Genomic DNA, 20,808 nt, shown 5'->3' with positions numbered 1-20,808 from the left:
AATAACAGCAATATATACAAGTACAAAACTATGTCAACGTGACCTTGTACCTACATACTCTGCTGATATACTGCTTTACCGAAAAATATATAACAAAGTAAGAATACTCTGCATATTTGGGGAAGGCATGGACCTACATAGCCACATATTTTACCAAACCCAATAATCAAAAATTTTACATGTGCTCAGTAATGAGATTAACTCAAATTAAATTTTCAGTAACAGAACTTTACTTTTTATATTCCTGTTTTTACATTGATGGAAGTTGCCTAAGATTCAGCTTTCACTAGCTTGATGTGGAATAGCATGCATGCCTTCCCTAGAGTGTGAGATAGTCAATCCTATTGAAGGCAAAAATATTTGTATGAGGTAATGTTAGGTTTTCTATTATTTTAAGTTTGGGCTGTAGCTCCTTTAGGTTCTTAAATGTCTTTTGTTTAACTATACATTTTTGTATCTTCCATGGATGCTTCGTTAGAACATCATTTCCAATCTTTGTCTTTAGTTTTCATAAAACTTATAATAGACAGGTTCCAGGTGACTTTTCCTTCAGATGACTCTGCTCTGTTGTATAGTATCACCTTGCATTCCAATTTTTTATGTAAAAAATAAAAGCTCAAATAGTGTAGGCTAAGTGCTAGCAAATATGTTACTTTTTGTGATTTTAAGAGGGCCGCCAAACTGCCTGCATAGCTCCAAGTGTTTATCACAGTTTACAAACCGCTCTATATTTCTGAATTTTTTTTTGGGGGGGGGGGGGGGGGGGGCTGATGTAGTGATGTACGAATAGCATTTAAGAATCATTACACTTGCGTGTACAGGTTTCATTTCATAATTTATTTTTTTTGAACTTGTATTTTTTTGCCTAGTTAAAAAGTTACATTAGTTTTTAGGTACTGAAGATTTGGTACACAGTATTGTAAATAGTTTTGGGATGTTTTAATATTTCGCTAGAAATTACATGGTCACCATGTGAAGTCCCGTGGAGGTGCGTTGCTATTGCGAAGACTGCGTGCCAGTTTGGTGCTTAGTGTGTAGAAACAGGCGTGTGATGCCTGAGCCAATGTGACTCCTAGTTCCCTTGTGCTTTTCGAGTTCCTACACTGAGCCAGGGATTCCTTTGTACATCATTTTAAATTTACAGAAATATACTGTATGATAAAAAAAAACTAGTGATGATCTGAATTCCTTATGGTGCTAAGATCAGTCAGTCATACATATTGCTGACTGATTAAATATAGATTACCTTTCATAATATTTTAAAATACTCATTGATGTGATCATAGGCAAGAAGTGAACCCTTTGACAGACTACATAGTACAGCAGTTTTTAGTTTGAATAAACAATTTTATTATATATAATATACACCCTATTAAATAGAATTCGTTGAGTATAGTTGAATTAATGTCTCGGTAGCTATAGTTTTGCAGGGAATCTGTAAAATAAATTAATATTTTACTAGGAGAAGACTGCATCTAAGGAGGAGCAGAGATCGTCTCCAGAGCATTATGATGCATCGATATCGCACTCGGACAGTGGATCTACGAGAAGTAGCGGCCACCTGACGCCTCCTTCGTCCACTGTCCGCTCTCTGGACAGGTATGGGCCAAGCCACCGCATGCCAATTGCATCAGAAAAATTGACAATTCAGTGTTCATTAAATTGGAAGCATTCTGTCTTAAGGGTATTTGTACAGCCTCAATAATGTTTAATAATTAAGAGTTATCTTACTTTTTTTAATATTAAATCAAAGGACAATTTCTGCTGATATTATTTTACGTTTTAACCTTGCAAACTGGGGTGGTGGTGGTGGTTGTTTGTTTGTTTCTTTTTACATATAATTTATAGCGTTAGAGCTTAGAGACACTTTAAGAAAGCATTAGAAGGTAGTATAATAATTAATACTAAATTGTGTTGTTCAAGTTATTAATCAGGAAGAAAGGGGCAACAAACTGGCATCAAATAGTTTGGTTTAGAGCATTTAAGTTTTTACCCATTGTATAAAATAATTCTTTGGGTTTAAATGGTGCAAATTCCATCAAAACCTTAGTACTAGTTGTTCTGTTAACTTTTTAAGTTACCGAAAGTGGATATGTAGAAGTTGTTTCCAGCCAGAAACAAGATGAACATGGCTGGAATCGTGCAGTCTTCGGAGCCTGCTGCACTGTTTAGCTAGCTTATTAAACAGCTACGCCTTGTGGTTTCACCCGCAGTTTAATCCTTTTAAATTTAACTAAAAAAAAAACGGTCAAATGCAAGTTGGAATTGTGCACCAAGGATTCTGTACCACCTCACTAAGCAAAGCTTAGCTTGAGTCTAAATCGCACTTGGCCAAATTTTATTACTTGTTGTTATACTTTACAGTTTGGACTATAATCACACCAATATTGACTAATGCATTATTGCCATTTTAACTATAGGACTAAAACAATAAAATGTCGGATAAAAAAATTTATCAAAACCGTTTTACTGGAGGACATTTCTCACACATTGTCAAGAGATACTAATGTTAATGTATGCGACATGGGACCTCAACACGGGGTAAAAAAAACTGTTATAATTTTAGGGTGTTTTGAGAGCCAAAAACTTAATGCAATACATCTCTGTAAACAATTTTTCGACTTATTGTTTTCTGCTTATATGTAGGGATTTTTGGCTCTCGATACACGTGAGCAGCCAACATATAGCTGTCTTTGAGAAAAACATGGGGTGCTCAGATCCATTTCTGCCATTTAAAGTGTTTGTCGTCAACTTTTGTTTACAGTAATTGAAAAATGCCACTTTCAAAGGGAACTATAAGTGTTTGAGCTGGAAAGTTAAATTTGTAAGGGTAATGGAAACCTGTGTTATCAATACCATCTCTCCTTTGGCTCCTCCAGTGATTATGGTAGCCTGCACAATATACCTTTTTAGCTCTGTGATGTGTTAACCTAGTGCTATTGCACAACCTTAGTGCATCCAGGTTATGCATCAGGCATCAGTATGACAAGCACACAGACCAGCTCCATCTTATGGGGACACCCCTAATAATTCTAGTGAGTTTAAAATCTCAACAGGGTGTGTTGTCCCTCAAGATGTTGCCTGACATTCCGTTTGCTCAGTTCTCTACTGTTCTAAATGACGCTATGTTTCTTGCTGCCTGGCTATTTTCACAGCTCGAGCTTTTTGTGAACATTGCAAAATATTTGACTTGCGTTTGCGAGTCATGATAAATTTAAATTCAATTCGGTAATAACATTTACCTATAACCTACAAACAACTCAATAATTAACAAAAACAGCTAAATCCAAAACATATGCAAAGACCAACTGTTAGAGAAAGATATAACACAAACATATCAGAAAAGAAAATAATTGAGATCATGGAAAGAGCCAATTATCAAATGGAGCTATGTAGGCAGTATGGCGGCCCTCAAAGAAAATTTGTAGTACCTCAGATTGACTCATGAATTAAAGTAACTACTTGTTTGAAGAATTGTCAGCACCATCATTGAATATATATAATGTATAGAAGTCGCGAGCCCAGGTTAAATTTTCTGTCCGGTTTCTCAGAAGAATTGTTGTAGTTCCAAGCTCCGCCGCTGCGATCGCTTTCATCGCTGGGTATCGGCCGTATACGCCCCTGGTGGTATTTGGCAGAACTAGGTTAACCAGCCCAGTCGTGACATCATCCTTCATCCCCCCCCCCCCCCCCCCCCCCCCACAACCAACCCTTCGAAAATCCAAGACCAACTATTCAAATTACCCGGCAGGTCTTATCAGCATCGTTAGGCGACCTTGAAGAGGAGCTTCCTTTACCGTCGTTTGAGAATGATGAAATCCCAAAAGAAGCTAGCCACGGAAATCACTGAATGATGGGATTCTGTACCAGAGTGAAGTGAAAATTAGCTATTAAAACTTTGTATTGGGCCAATAGTCAGTGTTCCGTTCAAAATATTTTTAACTATATTTCGCGTTTGTACAAATTTACTTTTAGATATTGGCAAGGAAAATCAACATACCTTAAACAACCTTCTCTTATTCAACGTTATCTATTAAGTAGTAAAAGGGGTAGATATTATTTTAAAAAATAAAAAAAATGGAACGCACTAAATAAGTATTGGCAAGATATATATAAATTCAATAATAAAATACGCATATTAAAATTTTTTGTATTTAACTTTTTTCGGTAATAAAAATTCAGGATGATTTTGGTTTAATTGGTTTACGTATATTGCTATATTTTCTCAATCACATAGAAAAGGGAAAAGAGTACATCAGTGAAAATTCAAAAATTTAGTTTAAGTAATACTAGCCATACCAAAAAATCAATATGCGAGATAAGAAATTTGGTAACTGGCCTAACTGCTCTACATTTCAAATAAAAATGCATTGGTTTCATGAATACTGAAATGTATGCGTAATAAGGCATATTATGTTATTATCCTAAGCATGACTATAACTAAAAAAATTACAGTAATTTAAAACGATGGCAGTCTTAACATACAATAAGTGCGCGAGTCTTAGTTTATATTTTAATTGGCTTCTTCGTCAGATGGAAAAGAGTTAAGATTTCATCAAGGAAAAATATATTCTCAAAGTCACTAAACCGGGAGATAGAAAATAAGGTAGGTACTTAATTTTAAATAAAAGTTATAATAGGCTTACGCTAAACCAATTAAAAATAAGTCGTAAAAATATTTTTATTTATTAAATATGTTCTATACTTGACAGTTCTTTGTGTATAATTCTTCAAAAATCTTTGGAATTTAATACATACTTTTCTTAAAATGGTAGAATATCAGCAATACCCGGAAATTACGTGAGCGAAGCCACGGGTTATTAGATATACTTTTACTATAAAATAAAAACAACTATATATTTGTAGTTCACGAATGTGATATTTTGTTTATTGCTTCACAATATTCATTTGCCAGTCTCAAATTTCATCCTACCACTTGTCAGAAATGTCACCAAAAATGAGAGATAGATTTTTTTTTTTGACGAATTTCAATTACGAGGAAACCTTTCGCAAGATTTTTTTTCTTCGCAGTAGTCACTGGGACACCATTAATTTAAATCCACTAATATAATAAAATTGTATGTATAATGATTTGTTTTTGTATATTTATATAACTTCCCAACCAATTTTTAATGATTTTCATGTGAATAAAAACTTGTAAAGCAATTTAATTAACTGTGTCATAATTCTTCTGATTAGATGGAAATACAAACTTTTCATCCGTAATATACGATGATAAAATATATTTATTATTGCAAAATAATATTCACTGTTCAAATGCAAATTTAAATAGATTATTCAGAAATGTTTCCTGCTAATTAATGGTTTAACATAATAATTTTTAGTATAAAATCCTTTTTCTCTTGTGTTAAAATGGGTTGCTAAAATGAGGAATTATAAATATATCACTTACTAAGTCCGTTCACAGATTTACACAAAACAGCAATGTAGATAATCTTTTTTGGAAGTTTCTAATTTTCTGCCCTGAATAACATGAATTTGGTTGAATTCATACCAAAGTGAATTTTTTGAACAACTTAAATTGATGTCATAAATAAATATTTATTTTATAATAAAAATCCACAAACTGTTTTTAAAATATAATATTTATCACGCCAGATGGAATAATAAACAAAAAATAGCTCTGATATGTTGTCTGTGTTTAAATAATTGTATTATATTTCATGGAAATAATATTTACCTTTCGGTTATTAAAATAAAATATATTTGTATTCAAAATACTTGCGCATCGTTTTTACGAGCATAACTTGTGTATCTAACCTCAAAGCAAGGAATATAAAGAGTGGCAACTCAATGCTATAACAAAAACTCTTATTTTCTTTGGAGATCCGGGAAATGTGCGTTATTTATAAGCAACTTAACATAGTAAATCGTTAACTTTTCAGATCTATGTTGGCAAAATTGATTTTTTTAGTGGTCATTCGTTACTGGGAATATTCACCATATAACGTTTAAAATTATTTATTTTGAATTACGAAACAACCAAAACATTATGTAAAAATGCTTCATCTTATGTTAAAAAAAATTATAAACTGCATAGCCACAAAGTATGACATCATACCATTAGTTTCAGTTACTAATAACAACACGTGCACGCATTTGAACAGTCATCGCAGCCATAGTTGTTTCATAGCTACCAAAATCATTCAACGTCAAGAATTATTCCAAATTATGTTTTGCCATTTTACTCAATGCGCCACTCCGTTAACACAACATTTTATAAATTCTGAACTACGAATGTCAGTATTTTTTTTTTACGTTATTACGTTTAAGAAATTTCTGTAGTTTTCTTATAATTAAAACTTAAATTTTGATGTTGGCATCTTTTAACCGCACTTTTTTTTTTCGGTGGCCGTACTTCTCCATTTCAGTTGCGCCCGCCCGTATCTGAGCGCTCGGATTTCAACAAAAGGCACCGCCTCTCGATAGAGTGAGACAGAGAATTACGCGCATGACCTTGACAAAAGCGACGCTACAGCGCTCTAGCGTGGAAGCTGGTAACTACGAGCACCCTCTTGTGGAAAGAAGAGCTGTCTAGCGGCGGAGCTAACAACTACCACAGTTTTGGATCCGAAAATTGTAATAATAAATCCTATCCCCTCGCGACTTCTATAAGTTGTATATATTCAATGGCACCATCAACATAGTTTAGTTATAATACCAACCTGCAGAAATATTTTTTTCCTTGATGAAGGTAATTAGTTTGTAAAAATGGGTTAGAACCAACCTCTACATCAAATGTTAGGCAGTCCCATTTAAATGACGTTAGTACAGCGTGAAGAAGTAAAAAAACATACACACTCACAAACTTTTGCAAGTCCTAGGTAAGATGTGACAGATGCACCAAACGATAGTACATTCAAAATTCAAGGCAAAGCCATATGTTGACGAAAGTTCAAAACTAAACTGTTATAAGCTCTGTTAGTTCCCTAGCTGCCGCGAGCTCCACTAGATGGACGGGTCTCACCAAGGAGAAGGATAAGAAGTTGCCAGACTGTATATATATGTATGATCGTGTGGCTGACATAGAGGAATGACACACATTCACTGTTTGTATGTCTATGAACTATGATTTTTTTGTTATAAAAATGAATTGACCACTTTTTCACTCCATAAAAAAATGGTATTTCTTAGTAATATGTGGCCTATGTGTTGATCCAAGCTATGAGCTAGCTGTATGCCAAATCTAATCCAAATCCGTTCAGTGGTTCGGGCGTTATTAAGTAACAAACATGCACACAAACTTTTGCATTTATAATATTTGTGTGATCTTTGGTAAAGGTTTTAAAAATATACGGCAGCAGTTGAGAGCCCTTCGTTAAATCAAATATTAGTTTATAGTTGCCCTACTGAATAATTTAACATTAGTTAAAATATTTTTAATAATTTTTTTCGTCCATTTTTCCAAGATTCGTTGGGTTTAGATAAGTATTGCAATCAGATAATTCTCCCGCAGATAAACAGTACCTATTTAACTGCATTGTTTACCGGCAGTATGAAAACTAAATATACTTAAGGCCTGTGTGGTTCCCCCAAATTTTCTGTTCCTGTTTTGGATCCTATAAAATACAAAACAAACTTTTGAAATGGGGTTCTAGTATTTTTGTTTATCTATACAGTAGAACCCTGTTTTAATGTTTTTAAATGGGGCAAAGGGGGAAAAAAAATCATTGTAAGCTGGAAAAATCAGTTAAGCACTTGAAAGTGAATTAATTTTTTATAGTTTGACTCTTCAAGCTATATAAACAACTTTCATATTTACCACTGATGGGTAAATTCAATGCTCAAATTTGCTTAAACCAAGCTAACAATTTTCCTTTAACTTCATGATGCTTCCAGCTTCAATTTTTTTTGTCTTTACATAACATTTTCACATTTGTGTAGAATTGTCTCACAATTCTCTACTATAGCATTTAAGTAGAAATGCTTGAACGTGTGTTTCTTGTGGATTCCTAACTACGAATGAAATAAATTCAACTCTATAAGCAATATAAAAAGCTTTTTATTTTTGTGCTATCGCTGGGCCTGTGTGAATCTTCATGTGTTCAATTAATAATTGTTTATTATTTGTATTAGATTTAACTTCAAATACTAACCCTTTGAAATAATGAATATTCAATATGTAACAAATATTAGACATAGCATACCTCATGAGTTTGTCGTTAACCAACATTCACTGGTAAGGTTAAGTCATTTGTGCGATATAAATACCTAGTTTAAATGTTTTAATGGAATGCAGTATCAAAAGCACGAACAGTACTCAATTTCACTACTGTCTTGTAAAATGGTAGCGGAAAAAATTGTGCGAACGATTCAAAAAATGACTATTTGTGGCATTTCAATCATCAACAACCATTTACTACAACACAAAACACAAACGCTTCTTTGCGATGGCCATTAAAAGAAGTGAATGTGATAGTTGCAGCAGCTTAAAAAATATCTATAATCACAGTCGACCTACCACCACGCGCCACAGTGACAGCTTACTTACTGTATGTATCTATGACGAAACAGACGTGACTAGAAAAGTAAATTAATAAACGTGAATAATGTTTCTGGATTTCAGAGGAAATTACAGAAAATGTGTTCGTAATATTGCTGAAGTAAAATACAGTTTACCTGGTTACCGACATTACCGTATCAATGAAAACATGTGAATTATGTAAATATAAACTCATTTAATTTATTTCACAAACAGAGAATTTAAAAAAAATTCACGTCTTGAAATTGAACCGATTTTGCTGTATTTACAGTTTGTAAATATTTTGTGGATCAATATTTAGGTTACATTAGGTTGAATGCAAAAAAAAAAATTTTTATTTAATTATTTTAGCAAAGATTTTATGTTTAGTTATTGTAGCTGACTTCATCCAACCAAACTTTCACTTCAGTATTGTCTAATTTGCCATGTTTTACATGATGTGAAAATAATGTTTTATGTCATTCCAATTCTCATTTTTACTATTAGAATTGATATTTGTATTGAGGAATAGTTTGGTATTTGTATTCGTATTCAAATCAAACTAAGAAACTGATATTCACACAGGTCTTGCCATCGCAGAAAGGTTGGTAAACTAAAATATTAACTAAGTACGTGCATCTGAAAACACACCGGAATGGCAAGGAATCGAAGGATTTGTTATTTTGTTTTCCAATATGAAGTTACCGACAGACATGTAACTGCAAACATAAATATGTACCTTTGATATATAGAACACACAAGTTTACAAAATATTTATCTTTTTTTTCTTCTCTTTTTTCTTTCATTTCTTGAATATGAGAGTACAAACATTATAAGCAGGGAATGCATAATTCATGAAACGTTACACACAGGATGTAAATACATTGCCCTTACGGGGGAAATGTTGTGACTTTAAAATATGACTATAAGCTGAAACATTATAACAGAGTGTTATTATGCAAATTTAATTGATAAAAACTTAAACAGTAATGGTAAAATATAACATCTTTATTGTTTATTACACCAGATGTCCGCTGGACACTGCTTGGCGAGATGGATGATAAATGGTTTGAAATAACCTTCTTAAAACTACTCTCTCTTTTCTTTTGTTTCAATAGGCTAGATGCAGAGAGTGTGTCAACCACAATCAGCCAGGACAGCCAAGGAAGCAACAAGGAGAACCACCTAGACAACCGCCCTGACGATCTCGATGGTGTGGTGTTGCGGCACAAGCCTGAGTACAGAGTGAGTGCTTTCATTTTTCGAGGATTTTGTAAGTTCGTCACAATGTATAGGTGTGTAAAAAGTTCACGGAAAAATGTAAATGTTTGTGCTAATTAAGTTCATAAATTATATATTTATTTTGATATTCAAATATTTTAAGGTTATTAAAATTCTTTATTTGAAAAAATTAATGTTATTTCTGCTTTTATGTGGCAGTTATTGTCAGTTATCATGCATTATAGTTTTTATCACCATTAAGTTAATTAAAGTGATTAAAACGAGTTTTTAATATGGTAAACGTGCTTCAAACTATGAAAGAAAATAAAAATAAAAATTAGTTTTCTTATTAATGCAACTCACGTCTAACGTAATGAAATAGTATTCACATTTATGATAGCTGGTCACAATTCTAAGTCCAAACAAAAATAATAGAACAGTCATTTTCTTTGGTAAGTCTATTTCCAAAATATGCTTATTCTGATTTTGTTTGGTTTCAAAAATCTGAAATTTTGAATTATCATTTTATTTTTCAATTCATTCAAATTCCATGCTCTTAGATTTTAGACAGCTCTTATCAAACTTGTGATTTATATATGCTAGAGATGGGCCAATGCTTGAAAACTCAAGTCAAGTGAGTGAAGTATCTGAAGCTCAACTTGACTTGAAAGTCATGTTCAATGTACTCTATGTATTTTTCTTATTTGATTTCGCAGTTTTGAAGTAACAATGGCAATAAATTACGGCATAATTTGAAGTAACGCTGTCATAGATTCAAAGTAGAACTTATTTCTTTTACGTGAATTTTAATTTCTGTGCACAATGCACAATGGTAACAGCACTTGTGTAGCATGAAATACAATGCAACGAATTAATAATATCTTAAATCAATAAAAAATATTTTGCTCTTTCCTTAGTAGCTATCTCCTTCCTTCATTGTGTATTTATTGATGACGACGCGATGGCCTGAGGTTCAGCCAACGTTTATATTACGCCATCCCGTATGTCAGCAGCAGCTGTGGAGAGAAAAGCCAGAAGCTTTCAGGGCTAGTTTACCTCGAGCCTACTAGGATGCACTGGTGGCAAATCATGGCAGACACATATTTAGTAAACAACTAGAGTCTGGAATTAACTAAAAAGGTTAAATAACCTTTCTAATAATAGAAAACATTTAGTTTATGATTTTTTAAATTATATTAAATTGAAATACATCCCTGTATTAATAACTCAGAAATGTTGTTAAGAGACACTCAGGAATGTTATGCCCAAGTGAAACAATGCTGTCCATGAATTTAAAAAAAATTAACTATGGTTGTTTTATTTCTAAATGTTACTGAACATTTATTTAAATGTTCTTCAAATGTATTTAACATATTATTTCTGTAAATTGATTTTAACAGGAGTATATCTTGATTAAAATGTTTGTCAGAAAGCACACTTAACCTGATCGGAAGGGGTAATATTTTTAGTAACATATATTCTTATGGGAAAAAAATGTATTTGAGTAGTGCTCTCTGTACCTGGAACGAATTAGGGCGTTACTTCGAGGGCAGGGTGTACATATTTGACATGTGGTTTGAGAATATAATAACGTACCATTGTTTTGCAAACATTTTGCAGAACAATCTTGTATATACATGTTTGTAGTTTCAGATACACAAATGATGCTGTATTTAATATAAAAACTAGTGATGGGTCGATTCCGATTCCGGAATCGGTCGGTTCCACCGATTCCACTGGAATCGTGGGATTCAGAATACAATGGTTTTGGAATCGACCATGACCGATTCCTGCATTGTTTTTAAGTTTGCAAAATACATAATCTACGCAACGTAAGAAAATATTAAAATGCATGCAAATATAATTTTTAAAACTACATAATACAATCTTTTTTTACGGAACTGATTTACGAATTACGGTGATTAACGTATTTATTTACTTGCACCGCCATTTTCCCTACTGTACAAATGCAGTATCTACTTTCCCACTTTAAGCGAAAGCATTTTTAGGAAATTACGTTGCAGCAGCACTGCATTTAATAGCAAACCTTCAAAAATAATTAGACAAAACCATAAATGTTTAAAGAAAATTATATCAATGTAAACGGCAAATAATGTAAACGTTAACTATTTGATCATGGCAGCTACATTTGCCATTGTAAACAACCTAATTTTTTTTTGTGCTACCTGCCATGGTAAACCATACGGCCATGAACAAAATCTTTGGTGACGTGAACGTGAACATCTCTACACATTAAACTTTAAAGAATTAAAATGAAATAATTTTTGAATGAAATTTTACCCAAATTCACAGTGGATTATTGCAACCATATTAAAATAAGTTTAAAAGCAACATAACCAAATTGCTTTAAATCGGCGTTCTTGTGCGTGTTCAGCGATGCTCGTTTTACGTTAGATATATTTTGGAAAGGCAGTTGGCAAGACTGAAGTTCCAAACATTGCTGCGGAAACGTTCGTAAATTTTTATTACCAAACGGCAAACATAAACAATCTTTTGAAAGTAGTTGTGTTAGTTTAACAGAATTGTTTCTGATAAATTTCTGAAATGAATTAAATGTTAACACGCGATTATTTGAAGAGTTTAAATATTTTGTGTAAGAAAATCTCACCATAAAATGTGAAAATTTTGAGATGCTAAAAATTGCACAGAACTTTCTTACTCAAGAACCGAAAATTTATTTTCTCTTTACGATTGTGAGGAACTGCAAGACTGGATGGATTTATTCTTTTCACCAAGTGAGATAATTAAGTTCTAGGTGATATATTAAAACGTAAGCATCTCTGACATTTTATTTTAGTGTGGTGCATATTTGTTTGTCATTTCCATCATAATGATATAATAAAGTTTTATTTTTACATTTCCCTTTTTTATTTTTTTTCGCCATGGTCCCTTGAAATATGTATAAATGAGGTTATATTGACATTTTATTTGGATCATTATTTAGTTGTGCTTGAAAATAAAATTCTTAACCTAACCGTACAAACCCTCTTTTTTTACAATTAATTAATTGAGTTGATAATGTAAGGTATCTAAAGTTTGTTAAGTTATAACATTATTTACAATTTAAGTCATTAGACATCTTTGATTATTGGCAGTGTTTGAACACGTGTTTCGTCTAACTATATGCAAGGTTAAAAGGCCAAATTGTGCTAGAAATACAAGGTAGCGTAACTTGATGGTAATGAACATACTTTTTAACATTATATAAGCTGTATATAATGTTAATTTCTGCACAGAAAATGAAACACAACATAATTACATTTTTAAAATCATAAACAACCTTTTTTTTTCTTAGTATATTACTCTGTTGAACATTGTCAGATAAAAATTAAGGAATCGGAATCGGATTCGAAGAATCGACCCTTTAATTTAAGAATCGAAAATGGAATCGGAATCGGTATATTTTAGGAATCGGCCCAACACTAATAAAAACTGAGTTTGAATGAAGTATTCAGAATTTGTTATAAATTTGAAAATACATATGTGCGGTATTCTATTCAGTTATTCACCAACCAAAAAAAAAGTGTTATCCGTACAGTATTATATAAAATGATTTGAGCTTTGTAATGTCCTCACTTAAATTAACGTTCTTAATTTGGTTTTGTTTGTTGTACTATAAAATTACATTTTTCTTATCATAATGTTGCAGCAAGAACCTCGCAGAACTGCACGCACGAAAGAGGACATAGCAGTAATGAACCTGAAGAAAAAGACTCGTAAGAGGACACGTAAATTTGAAATAGATGGTGTGGTTGTTACCACTACAACAAGCAAGGTCATTTATGGTGATGATGAAAATGGCAATGTGTATGATGACCACATTTTCAGGTGAGGAATGCTCTTGGTCTATGTTTGGCTATGTTGATGGTTTTACATAATTCTTTTTTGCAGATGGTTGGGAGAAAGATATAGATAACAACTTTTCTGGTTGGGAGGAACCATTATCTGTAAGCAGTTGACCGCAATTTTTTTCATATTTTCCTTTTGAAACGTAAGATTTTATAGCTGATAAAATGGAGGGGAAAAAAGAAAGGCACAAAGGCAAAATAAATTATCATAAGTACAGTATATCAGAAGAAATGAAGATTGGGAGATAAACTTAAGAAGTTTATTAGGTGTAGTTTAAAATGACATAGGTCTAAGAAGACTAAATTTATTAATAGGTTTCATCATTCTGTAAAAAATTTTCTTTTTATTTTATGTTATATCCAATATTTATAGGTAAAGTTGTAATTGTTTTAACTAAAGTAGGAGAAAATAATTGCCGGGTCTGTATGGCACTGTCACTACGCTAGGGTATGAATAGGCTGGCATCTGGTCAGTCTACCAGAAAGATGTGGCATAGCTAGGGACAAGATATTATGGTTTTTATATTTAGCACAATTTTGTTTTGAAAACACGTGATTGTAGTGTTATTTTTTTATACATTGTTGTTTCTTTATTTATAATAATAGTCTTACTATTCAATAAATCTGAAACAAAAATATTTCTTAGTACTTTTTTGTTTTACCAAAATAGTGCCATATTAACTGACTCATGCAAAAACATGTTAATAATAATAACTAATTAAAGATTAAAATTAAAACAACGTAAATTATTAGTTTTATTCAATCCATTAAGTGTATACATTTTGATACAAAATTTATCGATAGTTCATTATTTTTATTGACTATTCCATATTAAAAGATAAAATATTTGTAATTGAATTTAGTTTATCGTCAATTTGTTGATTGATTTAATGTTTGTAGTTACATTTCATTGCTAACGTATAGTAACTTTCATTAATATGTTAGATGCTGTATTGACATACTTTATCGTGTTATTTTGGTTTTATCACAATTAACCATATAATCTTGTCTTGAGACATAGCTTATCTAGGTTGCAGAGTTTTAAAGCCAAAAATTATTCTACCAGATCCATACACTATTCAATAGAAACTGATCACATTCAATGTACAGATGAGTTTGCTTGCATTGACACTACTATCTCAAATGTTGATTAAACAATTACTTAAGATGATTCTAAAAAATTAATCTCATAAAACTGCTTTTAAACTGGATAAATACTGTATGAAAACTGACTACATATTTTAAACTGGGTTTGTGTGCTGACGGTTCTAAGTGTGTAATATTGTCAGAGTTATAATACCAAGCACTGCAATACATTTAGGACTTTAATCTTATGTACCACTAGTGAATTCATTTATAAATCCATTTACATGAAAGTGCATATCAACAATTATGTATTTTTTTTTTAAATTTCCATATTACTTTATTATCTTTGTGAGACAGTTAAGGGTATCTGTTGATAACTCCATGTGTTGTATGGCCTTTTCCAACTTGTGTGTAGAAACGGAGTATCTCGGCGTTGAGGAAAGAGTCTGCAAATGCACTCCCTGGTTTGCGAGGAGTGGTGTGATGTGTGGTTCTGGTGACTCTCGGCATTGAGGGAAGAGTCTGGTTTGCGAGGAGTGGTGTGATGTGTGGCTCTGGTGTCTCTCGGCATTGAGGGAAGAGTCTGGTTTGCGAGGAGTGGTGTGATGTGTGGCTCTGGTGTCTCTCGGCATTGAGGGAAGAGTCTGGTTTGTGAGGAGTGGTGTGATGTGTGGCTCTGGTGTCTCTCGGCATTGAGGGAAGAGTCTGGTTTGTGAGGAGTGGTGTGATGTGTGGCTCTGGTGTCTCTCGGCATTGAGGGAAGAGTCTGGTTTGCGAGGAGTGGTGTGATGCGTGGCTCTGGTGTCTCTCGGCACAGAGGGAAGAGTCTGGTTTGTGAGGAATGATGTGACGTGTGGCTCTGGTGTCTCTCGGCATTGAGGGAAGAGTCTGGTTTGCGAGGAGTGGTGTGATGTGTGGCTCTGGTGTCTCTCGGCATTGAGGGAAGAGTCTTGTTTGCGAGGAGTGGTGTGATGCGTGGCTCTGGTGTCTCTCTGCATTGAGAGAAGAGTCTTGTTTGCGAGGAGTGGTGTGATGCGTGGCTCTGGTGTCTCTCTGCATTGAGGGAAGAGTCTGGTTTGCGAGGAGTGGTGTGATGCGTGGCTCTGGTGTCTCTCGGCACAGAGGGAAGAGTCTGGTTTGTGAGGAATGATGTGACGTGTGGCTCTGGTGTCTCTCGGCATTGAGGGAAGAGTCTGGTTTGCGAGGAGTGGTGTGATGTGTGGCTCTGGTGTCTCTCGGCATTGAGGGAAGAGTCTTGTTTGCGAGGAGTGGTGTGATGCGTGGCTCTGGTGTCTCTCTGCATTGAGAGAAGAGTCTTGTTTGCGAGGAGTGGTGTGACGCGTGGCTCTGGTGTCTCTCTGCATTGAGAGAAGAGTCTGGTTTGCGAGGAGTGGTGTGATGTGTGGTTCTGGTGTGTCTCTGCATTGAGGGAAGAGTCTGGTTTGCGAGGAGTGGTGTGATGTGTGGCTCTGGTGTCTCTCGGCATTGAGGGAAGAGTCTGGTTTGCGAGGAGTGGTGTGATGCGTGGCTCTGGTGTCTCTCGGCATTGAGGGAAGAGTCTGGTTTGCGAGGAGTGGTGTGACGGGTGGCTCTGGTGTCTCTCGGCACAGAGGGAAGAGTCTGGTTTGTGAGGAGTGGTGTGATGTGTGATTCTGGTGTCTCTCGGCACTGAGGGAAGAGTCTGGTTTGCGAGGAGTGGTGTGACGTGTGGCTCTGGTGTCTGCAGGAAGCAGGAGCTGCGGGAGCTGAAGATGCTGCAGAAGCAGGAGCAGAAACAGTTCCAGGACCTGTCCTTCAAGGCTCAGCTGGCCCGCGAGCAGCAGGTAACTCCCGATCCGGTGGAGCACATCCGTCCGGCACGTTCGTGGCCACGGCCACGCGAAATCATAGGAACTTCAATATAGTTTCAACAGCAAACCAATGGAAAAAAAATAATGCCTGGTTAAAGAGTGCCTACAGTACTTTGTATTCAAAATTAGTATTGATGTAAGAATATTTGGATTGATTATAGTTGAATTATGTAGATCCTGCAATATTTATTCATGTAAAACCCGTTTGAGATGTTCTTTGCGTTAGAAGTTTTCACTGTTACATCTAAGACTTTCATTCAGTTACTATTGCTCAAATGCACACCCCACTTCTTTCTTCTTCTTCTTATTATTAGTGATACTGTGATAGATGTCAAAGAAGGTGCTTGCAGGGACCAGTTTATTTATCTTTTGGCTGCATCAATTCAAAGACAATATCCTTTATGTCCATAATCGAGACATTTAGCCATTGAAGTACAGAACCTGTTTGTAGGTTGAAGCTCGCTACTGGTCTTTTGTAGGCTCTTCAGGCACATCCGTAATCAATAAATATATTTCAAATGTAAAATTTCCACCCTTTTTAAAAAATTTACACCCTAGAATAGGTGTAATATGACAACGTTTAATGTACTAATGTTTTTTTTTTTTTTTTCCCCTTTATCCGGTTTTTATGTGTGTTGAGATTTTCTGGTGCATTTTAGTATTTTATTTGTATAGAATAAAAATAATTCAAAGAGAACTGGTTTCAATAAATTATGCTTTAGTTTGCATTCACTATGTTTTAAAATAGAAACACCCAGAGTCGAGAATCGGATTTAAGAATGTAAATCTGTAAAAGTGTTTACCCTACCCACCTTATATAATATTTTCTCAGCTAAATTACAATTGTGAAAATGTTGGGAAATGTTTGTTCATTGCTGTGATGTGTGTGGTAGGATAAGCGGTTCGAGCAGGATAGGATAGCACTGCTGCGGGCATACGAGTCTGACTTGGACACACTCAGCAGGCATCAGAGGCAGCAGGTGGAGAGGGCTACCACTCAGCAGGAAACCGATCTTCGCATGTCCTCCAAGAAGATTCGTGGCGAGCAGGTATTGCACAACACCGATTCCTGTCCACGACACTATTACCGTTTGTAAAAAAAAAGTTCAACTGTAAGATACGTACATTTTTTATTTAATAATACACTTGTTTGTTATGGTTTGTTGTTTGTGTGTGTGTGTGCGTGTATGTGTGTGTGAAGCAGTAAAGCTGATATCCAGATACATGCACAAAGCTTCTGTACAATAATTTCTTATGTATAATCATACTTAAAGCACCTTTAGGTCAGAAGTTAGTGATTCTACCCTCGTTTATCACATAATCATTGCACGCGCATAATCGTCGCACCTATATTTTAGGGCGTCAAAATTTGGATAAAAAATTTTATCGTGCAAACGTCGCATGATGTTTTTGGTCTCGCTATTAGATTCGGAGCGCTTTGTGTGGGTATTTTTTCCGTATAAAAGATGTATTTTAAAGTAGAAATCTAATATTTATTCATAATTACCACTTATTTAATTAACGGAAATACGAAGTTGTCTGATGTGTAAATTTTCTTTTAAAGATGTTTTTAAACGTTAACCTTTATCTGTTCGTCTACGTCGCCACAGTGTACTGCTTATTAAAAAGTAGCCAGCGCTAGTTGGCATCATTCATGTTTGGTTATGTTGCTTCCCGTATAGAGCGCGTACACTTAGTCGAATTTCAATATCTCGCCGATTGTATGCAACGTGTGCTCTCTGTCCAGTGCCGAGTTAACTACATTTGATGGCCCGCACTCTTTTGTGGTAAGTGTGTACTACAACGATAGTTACACATTTGTTCAGGCTCGCATTCGGATGACAGATTTTGTTTTTCTATTTAAAGTTCAAGAAAGATTTTTTTGCATGACTTATTAATTAAAATTGTTTGGCGTGCTCTTTTATACTTCATTTTTTAAATAAACGTACTTTCCATGAATGGGTTTTGTTTTCATGAATAACTTTATCAAACAAAATTATTTTTTTCTCTCATAAACGTCGCACCCCTACTTTTCAAACTTGATTTTAGAATAAAATGTGCGACGATTATGCGATAAAATATGGTAATTAAATGTGCACAAGTTCTCAATGGCGACTTCAAGTTTGTGCAGGACTGGGATTAGGTTTCAGTATCATTAAAACTATAAACAAGTCATGGTAACTTAGCCACTGCTCTAGTTCTTCATCTACATCTGTATCTTCTTCGCTGTCTTGGCAGCCACCATGTTTTTGCGAGTTGGTTGTTCGCAATGTCATTCAGGTTTTTGTCTGCCGTTACTATGTTGTCAATTGACACACCTGCTTGAAATTTTGCCACATCTTCAAGTTCATTAGTGGAAATTGTGAAACATCAGTCACTCCAGAGGAAAAGAAAAAGCTTTCTTTGAAACAGTTAGCTCTAGTTTCTGGCTATACATACCGTATTTACCCATGTACCACCCGCACATTTTTTCTGAAAAACAACATTCAAAAGTCGGGGTGCGGGTCATACACGAAATTTGAGGTTTTGGACAACAATGAAGACTGAAAAAATTGGATTTATAGTACATTACCGAATGCTGGACGCATTTATTACAATGAAAATACAGCGAAACCCCTTATTTACGTTACCGTTATTTACTTTTTCCCGATATTTGCACCATTTTATTTCGGTCCCGTTTTAACCTCATATGATGCAATGCAATAAATTGCAGTTTACAACGCGCGTATGAACTGCTTCCCGCAATTTACGCGGTTTATTCTGAGATTAACGCTTTTTAATTTAAATAATCGTAATACGACGTATTCTGATGTGTTTTCAAGACGTTTTTAAAAGTATTAAACTTTATCCGTAACGTATCGGGAGTCGCTGTAATCCACCTATAAAACGTAAACAGCGCCAGTTGGCATTATTCGGTATAGAGCACGCGCACGTAGTCGAAGATCGATAGCGATAGCTCGCAAACTTCTTGCTACGCGCGCGCTCTGTTTACAACCGAGTTAACTATAACTGGCAACCCGTGCCATTTTATGCGTATCAATACAACTCCAACTCACGTTTTTGCTACGGTTTTTTTTACGTTGAATAAAATGGTTTTATGGCATCACTCATTATTTTTAATTATTTGGCACTACGAGCTTTATTTTTATTTGCAGGATGTTGCAACGGACTGAACAGTTGACGATTGTGGTTATTGCATACAAACATTTTAAAATTTATTTCACCAAATTTACGTCTGTTGTTTAGCAAAATTGATCTACTATTTTGACAATGAATATTACTGGGTTTTTTTTCTTAATATTTCATGCATTTGTGTTAGTAAAATTCTGTGCTGCAGTTATAAAGAGTTTTCTTTGTTGTTACAATGACACTCTTTTTCCCTATTTATGCAGGCACATGTAAATAGACATTACAGTGAAAAAAATTTTTTTCCAGAGAGTATGTTGAAAATTTGGGGTGCAGGTCATACATGGGGGCGGGTGGTACATGGGTAAATACGGTACTTGGTTCCAAGAATAGGCAATGATATGAAGTGCATCTAGAACATTCATCATCATGATAATTGGGGTTTTTCTCAGATTCCAGCATGCACAAAGCTTTCTGCACTAACCTTTTCCTGTAGTTCGTCTTGAACACCATCTTGAACAAGGGTATTATAGCCAAGTCTGAGGGCTGCAGGTGGCTGTTACAGTAAGCAGGAAAAAATATTAACTTTGCATTCCTCAGCTCAACAGATGTGGATGTGCTCGACACTGTTCAGTGAAAAGGACTAATTATTTATTTATTTATTTATTCCGGTTGGGATTAAACCCAGATATCACAAGTTGCAGTAAAGTCTCACAGTTTCATGAGTCGTGAAGTTCAGTCTCTGTGGTGTAAAATGTGCTGAAGAGGTTCAAATAAGCCAAGTGTGTCTGCAATTCCCCCCCCCCCCCCCCCCCCCCCCCTTCCTCAAAATATGTACTTCATACGTGGTGCGATGTGATATTTTTTGTGCAAAAAATGAAGAAGCTTAGAAGACAAACCATTATTAAAACAATGTTTAATATCATTACCAGAGACAAGATTACAGTGAAACCTCTATTTAACAAATCTCAAGGGACCAAAATTTGTTGTGTTTGTTGTAAAGGGGTTTGTTAAATGGAGGTTTCGCACAATATATTTCTAGTCATCATAAAGCTTCACATAAATGGCTAGAACTGTCTTTCTGACTGTTTATTACGATATGAGAAATTAAACATGAAAAAGTATATAGCATACACTTGTTTAATGGCCAACCATTTGATGCTCGGAAATTATC

The 20,808-nt window shown here is 34.6% G+C and overlaps 1 protein-coding gene across 4 annotated transcripts in view; it reads left to right on the top strand.

Moving 5' to 3' along the window:
* Positions 1 to 20,808, top strand: part of LOC134530431 (serine/threonine-protein kinase 10) — a 123,872-nt gene that overhangs the window by 67,500 nt on the left and 35,564 nt on the right. For all 4 annotated transcript variants that reach the window (XM_063365247.1, XM_063365246.1, XM_063365248.1 and 1 more), the window contains 5 exons: positions 1,463 to 1,599; positions 9,601 to 9,727; positions 13,374 to 13,552; positions 16,385 to 16,481; positions 17,402 to 17,557. In XM_063365247.1, coding sequence (XP_063221317.1) covers positions 1,463 to 1,599; positions 9,601 to 9,727; positions 13,374 to 13,552; positions 16,385 to 16,481; positions 17,402 to 17,557 — 696 coding nt within the window. The remainder of the gene's footprint in view (positions 1 to 1,462; positions 1,600 to 9,600; positions 9,728 to 13,373; positions 13,553 to 16,384; positions 16,482 to 17,401; positions 17,558 to 20,808) is intronic.

This window comes from Bacillus rossius, chromosome 3 (assembly GCF_032445375.1).
Source record: "Bacillus rossius redtenbacheri isolate Brsri chromosome 3, Brsri_v3, whole genome shotgun sequence".
Classification (NCBI taxonomy): Eukaryota; Metazoa; Arthropoda; class Insecta; order Phasmatodea; family Bacillidae; genus Bacillus; species Bacillus rossius.
The sequence above is the reverse complement of the archived record's forward strand: the minus strand, read 5'-3'. Positions and strand labels throughout refer to the sequence as shown.